General features: G+C 40.2%; 2 protein-coding genes across 3 annotated transcripts in view; one reads left to right on the top strand and one right to left on the bottom strand.

Annotated features, from left to right (window-relative positions):
* Positions 1-14346, top strand: part of ANKRD45 (ankyrin repeat domain 45) — a 60503-nt gene that overhangs the window by 16251 nt on the left and 29906 nt on the right. The gene's annotated exons all lie outside the window — the stretch shown is intronic.
* Positions 3537-5433, bottom strand: TEX50 (testis expressed 50). The gene is made up of 2 exons (XM_061383264.1): positions 4985-5433; positions 3537-4095 (listed from the first exon to the last, which is right to left on the bottom strand). Exons 1-2 carry the CDS (start codon positions 5306-5308, stop codon positions 3880-3882), a joined length of 540 nt encoding a protein of 179 aa, XP_061239248.1. The 5' UTR covers positions 5309-5433; the 3' UTR covers positions 3537-3879.

Below are 14346 nucleotides of genomic sequence, written 5' to 3'. Positions count from 1 at the left end.
TCAGTCTTAATTTCCAGAAAAGGGGGCCCATAATAGTCCTTATCTCTTGGGGGAATTGTGAGAATGAGATGAGATGCTATAAACCATGTCTTAGCACAGTGCCTGTTGGGTGATCACACTTTAAGTATGATGCTGCTATTATTCCAGTCAGATTATACCTCCAAATGTCAGGGTAAGGTACATTTCATTTTTGTAGCCACTGGGAGCCATTGGAAGATTTTATGTAGAAGAGGAAGAGGATTAAAGTGATATTTAGGAAGAATCATATGGCAGCCTTAAGGAGTTGTTTATCAGTAACATAAAAAGGGAACTGGGAGGATTAATAGAAGTAAGGAAATTGAGGGAAGATAACATATTTGGGAAGAAAAAGATGAGTTATACTTTGTAGATTATTTGGTATATAATTGTCCACTTGCATTAAATATTTTTGAGGGGTAACTACCTTCAGTTTTATGATCAGATGCATAAGCAAAAAGAAAATAGCAAAAAATTTAATTGATCTCCTCATGAATAACTAGTTCTAGGTGAAATTCACATTCATGCATGCTAAGTTGCTTCACTTGTCTCCAACTCTTTGCCACCCTGTGGACTATAACTGCCAGGCTCCTCTGTCATTGCGATTCTCCAGGCAAGAATACTGGAGTGGGTTGCCATGACCTCCTCCAGGGGATCTTCCTGACCCAGGGATTGAACCCATGTCTCTTATGTCTTCTGAATTGGCAGGTGGGTTCTTTATTACTAGCACCACCTGCTGCTGCTAAGTCACTTCAGTCGTGTCCGACTCTGTGCGACCCCATAGATGGCAGCCCACCAGGCTCCCCCATCCCTGGGATTCCCCAGGCAAGAACACCGGAGTGGGCTGCCATTTCCTTCTCCAGTGCAAGAAAGCAAAAAGTGGAAGTGAAGTCACTCAGTCGTGTCCGACTCTTAGCGACCCCATAAACTGTAGCCCACCAGGCTCCTCCGTCCATGGGATTTTCCAGGCAAGAGTACTGGAGTGGGGTAACCTGGGAAGCCCCAAATTCACATTATATAATTTTTATTTATTTATTTTAAAAATTAGTTTATTTTATTTGGAGGCTAATTACTTTACAATATTGTAGTGGTTTTTGCCATACATTGACATGAATCAGCCATGGGTGTACATATGTTCCCCATCCTGAACCCCCCTCCCACTTTCCTCCCCATCCCATCCCTCAGGGTCATCCTAGTGCTCCGGCCCTGAGCACTCTGTCTCATGCATCAAACCTGGACTGGCAATCTACCAAAATTCACATTATATAATTTAAAATCCAGTTTTGAAGAATGACCCATGGTACTTAAAAAAATACAATCCAGGAACAAATTTTGCTGTAACTTTTCTGAAAGTTGGGGCTTATGAGCGTAGATTTCATTGGTTTTTGTCACTGAGCGGAAGTCCACGGGCCCAACATGCAGTGAGACCAAACAGTACCAAAACGTGAGTCTGGAGCAGAGAAAGGTTTAATGCAGGGCCATGTAAGTAGATGGGTGGCTCATGCCTTAAAAAACCCGGGAGCTACCTGAAAGCTCTCAGCAAAGCCCTTTTATAGGAAAGGCGAAGGAGGGGCCGTGGTTAGTTGTTGCAGACTTCTTGGTGTCAGATCCTTTGTTCTTGAGGTCAGGTCACAGCTAGGTAAAACTCTATCAAAGCAAATGTTATTCTCTATTCTACAAGAAAGGCCAAAGTCCAGATCCTCAACTTTTGCCCTCCAAAGTCCAGGCCCTGGCTAAGAGGAGGGGTCACTGCATGGGCCAGTAACCCTACCCAGGAGTGTTCATCCAGCACCCAGTCTGGGTCCTCCTGCCAGTGCTCAGGTCCAGCTGAGGAGTCAGATCTCAGCGGGTGGCACCCTCAGGGCCAGGTCCCCAGATCCCACCCAGCTGTCATCACTGTGGGAGCTAGGTGCCTAGGACCAACTGGCCCTCAGTCTGCCCAAATGGGGGCCAGGTCCCATGGACTATGACCTGTGGAGACCACCACCCTTAGGTTGGAGAAATAGGGATGAGTCAGCAGCTGCTTCAAGGCCTGAGCCTGGCCAGTGGGTGCTGTGGGGAGGGCTCTGGAGCTCTGCAGGATGCAGCCCTCAGCCTGTACCTGGACTCCCCAGCTCACCAGCTTGAGGTTGGAGGGCCTGGAGGGCCTGGAGGGCCCTGAGGAGGAGGCTGCAGTCTGCCTCACATAGCACACTGTGCCCTGAGGACCACTGTGTGCCCTTTCCGCCCAAATTCAGTTTCCTTCTCACTAATGTCCATCTGTTTAGTTTGGGTCCTTACCTGATGCTGGGAAGGATTGAGGGCAGGAGGAGAAGGGGACGACAGAGGATAAGATGGTTGGATGGCATCACTGACACAATGGACATGGGTTTGGGTGGACTCCAGGAGTTGGTGATGGACAGGAAGGCCTGACATGCTGCGGTTCATGGGGTCGCAAAGAGTCGGACACAACTGAGCAACTGAACTGAACTGAACTTACAGTCTTGGAGGAATTAGACCTACCATTTCCTAGTAATGAAGATAAAAGACTATAATTCTATAAACTAGTGTTCTGTTTCCAGATCAGTGTTGAAATTGTAAGGATTCATGGTAATGTAGCTGTGGAGTGTCAAAAATGCTAACTACTCAACATAAAGTTAAACATTTGTTTAATTAAGACTTAAGAAGAATATAAACCACTTCCATTTCTTGCTCTAATGATCAGAGTAGGAGTCACCTGGAGAGGTTTACAGGGTTGAGGACTCCCTACCCCAGAGACTCCTCCATGCTACTGAAAATTTGACTATTAGAGATCAATTTCTTTGGGTTTTCAAGGTTTATAGACTTTTTAATTGTTCAAGGGTCCTATATTAAAAGAAATACATATATATACATATATATGTATATATATATATGTACACACACACATATATATAGAATTAGTTGATCAGAACTCTGAAGGTATGGAACAAATATTCATGGAAATATGGGAGTAACGTTGTGTTAAGAGTGAAAGTAAGGAGCAGATTCTGAAAAGTGGAACTATAAGTAAACTTTTAATAATCCACAATAATGCAAGGCAGAACTTAGTCCTTTGTTATTTGTTAAGACTATAGCATTATCTGTTACTTACAAAGGATTTTTTTAAAGTTTTTTTTTCCTTTTATTGATGGGAGGTATATTATAAATCTGTCATGTTTTTCTGGGATTCTTTTATAGGTTGTTAAGAAAATCTGTCGGTCTCAGTCTCTCAGTTTTTTTTTTTGAAAAATATAGAAACCATATTTTAAGAAATGAGGTGACTTATCAACAAAAGTGAAATATTTTAAAAACTGATGTGTCTTATCAATAGAAGTTTGAAGTTAAAAAAAAAGTATTGATACTTAATTCTTCATTTATTATACTGAAAAGGGGAACATTTATACTTAGAAATTAATCTGTTCCTTATTATTTCCATACTATTTTAACAATTTGAGATGGGAAATTAAACATCTCCATTTGGCCATAAAATTTGCTCAGGAAACTAAGAGAAATCACAAAAATTGCTTAAATCAGAGATTTATTGAAACACTAAATCAAGATTCTATTCTACAGTGTGCTTAATGATTAGCAATCTAACACATTAAAAAGAACAGAACACTTAAACATGAAGCGGTGGTTGTATATGGTCTTTCCCCTAGTACTTTTTAGTAAGCATGGATGCTATTTTAGCTGAATAGAAATAACTTTTCAGTACAGACTTCATTGGAAAGTTTCAGTAAAGAGTTTAGCCAAAAAATTACAAAGCATCTCAAAGAATCACTTTTGTCCTTCCATGATTTTCCTCAATAGATTTCTTGTGTAGTTTTCCACAGTGGACTGAGTTATATTTGCGTATGGATGTGTCTAATATACTCTGCCTCCTTCTCCTCCTTCAGTCGTCTTTCTTTTTAGTTTTCGGTGCTTGGCTTTCTTAGCCTGAGGGTGATGGGACATCTGATTTAGGTACTTGGTCATCATTGATGTTGTGGCCACCAGTCTGCAGAGTATTTGGTCAATGTCATAGACAGACTGGGTTTCTAGATCCTTACCAGGTGTATCCAAGGAGACTTGTTTCTTTAGCTAAAAGAAGAAAAACAAATGATATTACAAAATTTTTTCATTACTGTAGTTCACATTAAATTTGTTTTCTGGATATATATGCTTAAGCTCCAAATATCACACTTTAATTATTTATACAAAGAAAAAATTGTTATAGAAGAGAGGTAAAAATGCAGAAAAAATGCTCGTTTTTATATGCCCTTGTGTAAGGTTGTAGTGATCATGATCACCATTCAGCAAACATTTAATAAGTACTTTCTATGATTATTAGAGCATTCTGCTGGGAGAAATTATTTGAATATTAGTAGTACATTATTTTCCTTTACTAAATCACCTTAAGATGTAATGTGATAAAATCATAGACATTTTATAAATATATGGTTGTTGCCTCAAAATATAGTAACACTGGCAAAGTGGGGAATCAGTTTGAGTGTTATTTTCCAGAAAGTTATCCTAAAATTAGAAATTAGTTTACAGTACATTAAAAAATACACACACCAACTTTAGTATACTTAGTTTTCTTAGATAGACCAGGAAGGGATCTAACAAGATCTCTTGTTCTACATCCTTCATTTTATTGATCAGACAGCAGAGAAAGATACAGTGATTTACCTAAGAGCCCAGACAGATAACTGCATTTCCTATACATTCTACTCATTGTAGCTCATTACTTTCTTGATGTGTTTTGTAACTTTAAACTATCTAAAATAATAGGTTATTTTAAAGACCTTCTAATTCAGTACACTTTTGTTGAACACCTGATATGTGCAAGAAAGTATGATAGATGCTGGGGTGAATGGCGGGAGTGGGGAAAGTTATGAAGAAGAAGACACAGTTCTTTCTCCAGAGAAGATGATAATCTTATCTTTTAAACGCTTTGATATTCTATAACTATTACTATTAGCATCACCTTTTTTTTGTGTTTCTTCCACTTCATCCACAGGTAATGTGCAGACAAAACAGAGAGGATTAAAAAGAGAGCTTGTATTAAAATATAAATAAGATTTAAACAACCGTGAAATATATCCATATTAGCAAAATTGCAGCATAGTTTGTCCAGAGGGTAAGGTAGACAGTGAGATGGAGCTGTCTTAACTTTCAAATAATGCATTTCTTCTGGAAAAATCTCCCATCCAACCTTTGTCCAGGTAGTACCATCACAAATGCAGAAGCTGTCCCTGAAAAAGCAGATAAACAACAGAGTAAAAATCAGGGATAGTCCTTGAGTAGACATCTTTCTTTCTCAAATGGAAAAAAAATTACAGCCAAAAATTTTTTTAGAGACAGAGCAGAAATGCCCTGGTACTCCAGTCAAGGAGCTCAGGATAACTAGGCAGCAAAATATACACTGATGATCATTGTAACATCATCAGCCATGATGACTCAGGGATAAATTCAGTGATGTCATAAAGAACCACACTGGGACTAAAAGATGTTGGTTAACCAATCACTTTGGGTTTCTTAGGGATACTTTTTTCTTGCCTTTTTTTTTTTTTTTTTTTTTGCCAGAATGGTTTAAGCTTCTTCAGTTTTCTGAAAAAAATGAAGACTTGCTAATATTTTGATAGCCAATAAATTTAAATCATCATTATATTAACAGAATTTCATGGAAACCATTTACCTGTATCCTTTCCAACCCTTTTGAAGTATGGTACTTTAGCATCTACTTAAAAGCGTGTGTGTATGTGTGTGCAATCAGTTGTGTCCGACTCTTTGCAATGCTATGGAGTGTAGCCTGCCAGACTCCTCTGTCCGTAGAATTTTCCAGGCAAGAATAATGGAGTGGATTGCCATTTCCTACTCCAGGGGAGCTTCCCAATCCAGGGATCAAACCTGTGGCTCTAGAGTCTCCTTCCCCACTCATTGGCAGGCAGATTGTTCACCACTGCACCAAGTAGCTACAGTCATATATCATGGTAATATCATTATCATGGTAACATCATACAACCTAGCTTCTGCTTCTGTTTTTTATTATATTCAGGAATGTCCTTCTCTTCATTTAGTCAAGGAAATACTGAGTGACTCCCCCTTTTGACATATCTTTTTGGTGACAATGTTGTAACTACCAGGTAGTGGGTGAGGGGTGGGGAATTTGGCATGATTGTATGAAAAAGAGATGGTGGATTAGTGTGGTGTGTGATAAGGTGCGACGGACTGCTTTTAAAGAACTTAAAGTCTAGCAGTAGAAGCAGAAAACAGAAAAATAAAAAATTACAGGACAGATTATCAGTTCAGTTCAGTCACTCTTTGTGACCCCATGAATTGCAGCACACCAGGCCTCCCTGTCCATAACCAACTCCCAGAGTTTACTCAAATTCATGTCCATTGAGTCAGTGATGCCATCCAACCATCTCATCCTCTGTCGTCCCCCTTCTCCTCCTGCCCCCAATCCTTCCTAGCATCAGGGTCTTTTCCAATGAGTCAACTCTTAGCACAGATTATCAGTTCAGTTCAGTTCAGTTCAGTCGCTCAGTCGTCTCCGACTCTTTGCCACCCCATGAATCGCAGCACGCCAGGCCTCCCTGTCCATCACCAACTACCGGAGTTCACTCAGACTCACGTCCATCGAGTCAGTGATGCCATCCAGCCATCTCATCCTCTGTCGTCCCCTTTTCCTCCTGCCCCCAATCCCTCCCAGCATCAGAGTCTTTTCCAATGAGTCAACTCTTCGAATGAGGTGGCCAAAGTACTGGAGTTTCGGCTTTAGCATCATTCCTTCCAAAGAAATCCCAGGGCTGATCTCCTTCAGAATGGACTGGTTGGATCTCCTTGCAGTCCAAGGGACTCTAGAGAGTCTTCTCCAACACCACAGTTCAAAAGCATCAATTCTTCGGCACTCAGCCTTCTTCACAGTCCAACTCTCACATCCATACATGACCACAGGAAAAACCATAGCCTTGACTAGACAGACCTTTGTTGGCAAAGTAATGTCTCTGCTTTTGAATATGCTATCTAGGTTGGTCATAACTTTCCTTCCAAGGAGTAAGCGTCTTTTAATTTCATGGCTGCAGTCACCATCTGCAGTGATTTTGGAGCCCCAAAAATGAAGTCTGACACTGTTTCCAGATTATACTCAGGGCTAAATCAAATTATAATCATGTAATGGATGATAGGGCACTCAGTTCTACCAGGGGGAATTAGGAGTTTCACAGGAGTGCATTTTGAGTAAGCTTTGAAGAATGAGTAGAATTTTGGTGGATGGCAGAGAGGGCCATCTAGGTTGAGGAAACATGATAAGCAAAGAAATTCTGTAAACCATTCAGTTTAGTTCAGTTCAGTCACTCAGTGGGACTCAGTCATGTCCCACTCTTTGTGACCCCATGGACTGCAGCACACCAGACTTCCCTGTCCATCACCAACTCCCAGAGCTTGCTTAAACTCATGTCCATCAAGTCAGTGATGCCATCCAACCATCTCATTCTCTGTCATCTCTTTCTCTTCCTGCCTTCAATCTTTCCCAGCATCAGAGTCTTTTCTAAAGAGTCGGTTTTTTGCTGACCCTCTAATGAGTCAGTTTTTCATCTCACCCTGTCCTCCCCTCTACCCCATGTCCATAAGTCTGTTCTCTATGTCTGTTTCTCCATTGCTGCCTTGCAAATAAATTCATTAGTACAATTTTCCTAGATTCCATTTATATGCATTAGTATATAATATTTCTCTTTCTCTTTCTGACTTACTTCACTCTGTATAATAGACTCTAGGTTCATCCACCTCATTAGAATTGACTCAAATGCATTCCTTTTTATGGCTGAGTAACATTCCATTTCAGAGAACGCAACGGCACCCCACTCCAGTACTCTTGCCTGGAAAATCCCATGGATGGAGGAGATTGGAAGGCTGCAGTCCATGGGGTCGCTGAGGGTCGGACACGACTGAGCGACTTCCCTTTCGTTTTTCACTTTCATGCATTGGAGAAGGAAATGGCAACCCACTCCAGTGTTCTTGCCTGGAGAATCCCAGGGACGGGGAGCCTGTTGGGCTGCCTTCTATGGGGTTGCACAGAGTTGGACATGACTGAAGTGACTTAGCAGCAGCAGCAACATTCCATTTATAAATATTTATTGAGCACCTCGTATGAGGTAAATACTGTTCTAGGGGCTGAGGATACTTACACACCTAGGCATAAAACTATGTTTATGGAGTTTACTTTCTAGTAGGGAGATATAGAAAATAAAATGATCTAAATCTATTTATCTGTGAAGTGCCATGAAGAAAAATAGAGTGGTAAGGAGGTTATGAAGTTGCCAGCAAGTGAATGAGTGAGTGTGTGCTTACACTTACAGAGGGCCATCAGGAGAGGCCTCTCTGGTAAGGTGATGTTTGAAGACAGACCTGAAGAACTAAAGGAGTGAGCCCTATTGATATCAGCAGGCAGAGGGAACAGGAAGTAAATGATTGATAGGGTCTCTGGATGAATGTAGGAAGGGACGAAGCTGGAAAGATTGTTTGTGGCTAGATAGGTCTTGGAGGGCCCTGCATTTTATTCAGTAGCCGGTAGGGAGTTACTTACAAAGTCTGGAGGAGAGGAGTGACCTAATAATAAACTTACTGAGTACTTTCCTGTGTGCCAGGCACTGTGTCAAGAAATTTGCGTGTGTTATACTATGTTTTAATTCTTACAACAACTGTATGTGGGTGGTATTATAATACTTCCACTTTATAGATGGAGAAACTGAGGTTAGAGGGGTTAAGATACTATTATGGTCTATATGTTTGTGTTCCCCCACAAATGCATATGTTGAATTTCTAATGCCTGATGTGATGGTGTTAGGACATGGGGCCTTTGGGAGATGCTTAGGACATGAAGGTGGGGGCCTCATAAATAGGATTAGTGGTCTTATAAAAATGTGTCCCCACAGAGTTCCCTGGCCCTTCTACCATGTGAAGGCACCTTGAGGAGGTGCTGGCAGTGAAGGAAGAGGGGTCTCACTAGACTGCAACCATGTTGCAGCTTGATCTTGGGCTTGCCAGCCTCCAGAATTATGAAAAACAAGTTTCTGTTGTTTATAAACTTCCCAGTCTGTGGTATATTGTTGCCTGAATGCTCAGATAGGTCTGGTGGCATTAGAAGATGCTTGCAGTAAGCTGCTTTCTCTACCAGGCCGCCCAAAATAAATATATGCACTCAGTAAAATCAGCATGCTTATTATACAAATACAGTTTTATGACAAGTCCCTTAGTCTCCTCTTCAAACTAATTCCTGTACTTAACTTCCTCCTGTACTGGAATTCTGGAACCACCACTGGCTCCAGGTCACCAACTAGTGGAGCCAAAACCTAAACCTTAGAGTCCAGTTTAGAGAATTGATTCTGCTTGCAACATGAATGGTAGATTTGAAGCTGTAATTGACAAGACGGTTCAGCTGCAAAAACTTTTCATCTTTCATGAAAAAGGAAGGATGACTGAGGCTGGAGCTGAAGGCCAAGAGGTATCACTCCCAGGCTATGATACCTCATAGAATTTGCCTTGTGGGATTTCAGAATTGCTTGAGACCGAGGTGACTCCTTTTTTCCTTCTAATTTCGCACGTTTTGAATGGCAGTATCTATAACTGTTGCTTTGTGCCTGTCTCACCAGTGTATTTTGGGATAGAAAACTTATTTTCTAGTATCACAGGTCTGCAGATATAGAGGAATTTTACCCCAGGATAGATGGATCATACCAATGTCTCACACATACCTTATTTGTATGAGGAGATGAGACTTTTGAGCTAATGATATTTTAGATGAACATTTGAACATGAGTTGATGTTGTAATGGATTGAAACTTAGATGCTGGCATGGAGTAAATGTATTTGCATGTGGGATAGATGTGAGTTTGAGGGGGTCAGAGGGTAGGCTATGGTAGGCTGAAAAATGTCTACCAAAGATATCTAGGTTCTAACTCCTGGAACCTGAGCATGTTACCTCATATGGGATCTTGCGGATCCTTAAACTAAGGATCTTTAGATGGAGAGATCATCGTGGGTTATCCAGCTGGGACTTAAATGTAGTCACAAGTGTCTTTATTATAAGTGAGAGGCAGGAGATTTGACACAGAAGAGGAGGTGATTTGATGATGGAACTAGACATTGGACTGGTGTATTTTGATTGAAGAAGGAGCCACCAGCCAAGGAGTATAGGCTGCAGCTAGAGGTAGAAAACAGCAAAGAAATAGATTCTCCTTTCAGAACCCATAGAAAGAATCTTCCCCACCAACACCTTGATTTTCACTTAGCTAAACTGATTCCAGACTTGTGGCCTCTAGAATTTACTACAGGATAAGCTTGCATTGTTTTAAGCCACCAGATTTGTGGCAATTTGTTACAGCAGTCACAGGACATGATCAATTGTTAAATTAATTTGAAGTATTATTAATACTTGGCTAATCCTGTTTTGTTGTTCAGTTGCTAAGTGCTCTCTGACTCTACATGGGCTGGAGCCATGTCGAAGCCCCAGGTGGCTCAGCTGTAAAGACCCCTCCTGCCAATGCAGGAGATGCAGGTTAGATCCCTGATCTGGGAAGATCTCCCAGAGAAGGAAATGATAACCCACTCTAGTATTCTTGCCTGGGAACTCCTATGGATAGAAGAGCATGGCAGGCTGCAGTCCATGAGGTTGTAAAGAATCAGACACAACTGAGCAATTAAACAACAACAACAAATCTACTGTTTATTATATTCAATCTGTCCGTCTCTATATTTCTTTCAGTGTTGTGATTTTGTTTAAACAAGTCTTGCAAATTTTGTGATGGGTGTTTATAGAGAATGGAATTATTTTAAACACTTTTTTAAGAGGGAAGCTATTTTTAATTTATTTTGAAGGGTAAAACAAATGGCATTTACTTATTTGGCTATACTGAGTCTTCGCTGCAGCATGCAGACGTGCAAACTCTTAATTGTGGCATGTGGGATCTGGTTTTCTGACCAGGGATGGAACCTGGGCCCCCGGCATCAGGAGCGTGGGGTCCTAGCCACTGGACCACCAGGGAAGTCCCAATAATTTTTCTATTGGAAATACTTTTTGTTCCTTTTTCCAGATTAGCTCAGCTGGTAAAGAATCCACCTGCAGTGCGGGAGAACTGGGTTTGATCCCTGGGTTGGGAAGATCTCCTGGAGAACGGAAAGGCTATACCCACTCCAGTATTCTGGCCTGGAGAATTCCACAGACTGTATAGTTCATGGGGTCGCAGAGTCAGACACGACTCAGCGACTTTCACTTTCACTTTCCAGAGTAGATTTTTTTTTTTTAATTTATTTTTTTTCCCTAATTTTATTTTATTTTTAAACTTTACATAATTGTATTAGTTTTGCCAAATATCAAAATGAATCCACCACAGGTTTACATGTGTTCCCCATCCCGAACCCTCCTCCCTCCTCCCTCCCCATACCATCCCTCTGGGCCGTCCCAGTGCACCAGCCCCAAGCATCCAGCATCATGCATCGAACCTGGACTGGCAACTCGTTTCCTACATGATATTTTACATGTTTCATTGCCATTCTCCCAAATCTTCCCACCCTCTCCCTCTCCCACAGAGTCCATAAGACTGTTCTATACATCAGTGTCTCTTTTGCTGTCTCGTACACCGGGTTATTGTTACCATCTTTCTAAATTCCATATATATGCGTTAGTATACTGTATTTATGTTTTTCCTTCTGGCTTACTTCACTCTGTATAATAGGCTCCAGTTTTATCCACCTCATCAGAACTGATTCAAATGTATTCTTTTTAATGGCTGAGTAATACTCCATTGTGTATATGTACCACAGCTTTTTTATCCATTCATCTGCTGATGGACATCTAGGTTGCTTCCATGTCTTGGCTATTATAAACAGTGCTGCAATGAACATTGGGGTACACGTGTCTCTTTCCCTTCTGGTTTCCTCAGTGTGTATGCCCAGCAGTGGGGTTGCTGGATCATAAGGCAGTTCTATTTCCAGTTTTTTAAGGAATCTCCACACTGTTCTCCATAGTGGCTGTACTAGTTTGCATTCCCACCAACAGTGTAAAAGGGTTCCCTTTTCTCCACACCCTCTCCAGCATTTATTATTTGCAGACTTTTGGATTGCAGCCATTCTGACTGGTGTGAAATGGTACCTCATAGTGGTTTTGATTTGCATTTCTCTGATAATGAGTGATGTTGAGCATCTTTTCATGTGTTTGTTAGCCATCTGTATGTCTTTTTTGGAGAAATGTCTATTTAGTTCTTTGGCCCATTTTTTGATTGGGTCGTTTATTTTTCTGGAGTTGAGCTGTAGGAGTTGCTTGTATATTTTTGAGATTAGTTGTTTGTCGGTTGCTTCATTTGCTATTATTTTCTCCCATTCTGAAGGCTGTCTTTTCACCTTGCTAATAGTTTCCTTTGATGTGCAGAAGCTTTTAAGGTTAATTAGGTCCCATTTGTTTATTTTTGCTTTTATTTCCAATATTCTGGGAGGTGGGTCATAGAGGATCCTGCTGTGATGTATGTCGGAGAGTGTTTTGCCTATGTTCTCCTCTAGGAGTTTTATAGTTTCTGGTCTTACGTTTAGATCTTTAATCCATTTTGAGTTTATTTTTGTGTATGGTGTTAGAAAGTGGTCCAGTTTCATTCTTTTACAAGTGGTTGACCAGATTTCCCAGCACCACTTGTTAAAGAGATTGTCTTTAGTCCATTGTATATTCTTGCCTCCTTTGTCGAAGATAAGGTGTCCATATGTGCGTGGATTTATCTCTGGGCTTTCTATTTTATTCCATTGATCAATATTTCTGTCTTTGTGCCAGTACCATACTGTCTTGATAACTGTGGCTTTGTAGTAGAGCCTGAAGTCAGGTAGGTTGATTCCTCCAGTTCCATTCTTCTTTCTCAAGATCGCTTTGGCTATTCGAGGTTTTTTGTATTTCCATACAAATTGTGAAATTATTTGTTCTAGCTCTTTGAAGAATACCATTGGTAGCTTGATAGGGATTGCGTTGAATCTATAAATTGCTTTGGGTAGTATACTCATTTTCACTATATTGATTCTTCCAATCCATGAACATGGTATATTTCTCCATCTATTAGTGTCCTCTTTGATTTCTTTCACCAGTGTTTTATAGTTTTCTATATATAGGTCTTTAGTTTCTTTAGGTAGATATATTCCTAAGTATTTTATTCTTTCCGTTGCAATGGTGAATGGAATTGTTTCCTTAATTTCTCTTTCTGTTTTCTCATTATTAGTGTATAGGAATGCAAGGGATTTCTGTGTGTTGATTTTATATCCTGCAACTTTACTGTAGTCATTGATTATTTCTAGTAATTTTCTGGTGGATTCTTTAGGGTTTTCTATGTAGAGGATCATGTCATCTGCAAATAGTGAGAGTTTTACTTCTTCTTTTCCAATTTGGATTCCTTTTATTTCTTTTTCTGCTCTGATTGCTGTGGCCAAAACTTCCAAAACTATGTTGAATAGTAGTGGTGAAAGTGGGCACCCTTGTCTTGTTCCTGATTTTAGAGGAAATGCTTTCAATTTTTCACCATTGAGGATAATGTTTGCTGTGGGTTTGTCATATATAGCTTTTATTATGTTGAGGTATGTTCCTTCTATTCCTGCTTTCTGGAGAGTTTTTATCATAAATGGATGTTGAATTTTGTCAAAGGCTTTCTCTGCATCTATTGAGATAATCATATGGTTTTTATTTTTCAATTTGTTAATGTGGTGTATTACATTGATTGATTTGCGGATATTGAAGAATCCTTGCATCCCTGGGATAAAGCCCACTTGATCATGGTGTATGATCTTTTTAATGTGTTGTTGGATTCTGATTGCTAGAATTTTGTTAAGGATTTTTGCATCTATGTTCATCAGTGATATTGGCCTGTAGTTTTCTTTTTTTGTGGGATCTTTGTCAGGTTTTGGTATTAGGGTGATGGTGGCCTCATAGAATGAGTTTGGAAGTTTACCTTCCTCTGCAATTTTCTGGAAGAGTTTGAGCAGGATAGGTGTCAGCTCTTCTCTAAATTTTTGGTAGAATTCAGCTGTGAAGCCGTCTGGACCGGGGCTTTTGTTTGCTGGAAGATTTTTGATTACAGTTTCAATTTCCATGCTTGTGATGGGTCTGTTAAGATTTTCTATTTCTTCCTGGTCCAGTTTTGGAAAGTTGTACTTTTCTAAGAATTTGTCCATTTCTTCCACGTTGTCCATTTTATTGGCATATAATTGTTGATAGTAGTCTCTTATGATCCTTTGTATTTCTGTGTTGTCTGTTGTGATCTCTCCATTTTCGTTTCTAATTTTGTTGATTTGATTTTTCTCCCTTTGTTTCTTGATGAGTCT

This window comes from Bos javanicus, chromosome 16, assembly GCF_032452875.1.
Source record: "Bos javanicus breed banteng chromosome 16, ARS-OSU_banteng_1.0, whole genome shotgun sequence".
Classification (NCBI taxonomy): domain Eukaryota; kingdom Metazoa; phylum Chordata; class Mammalia; order Artiodactyla; family Bovidae; genus Bos; species Bos javanicus.
This window is presented reverse-complemented; position numbering and strand designations above follow the sequence as displayed.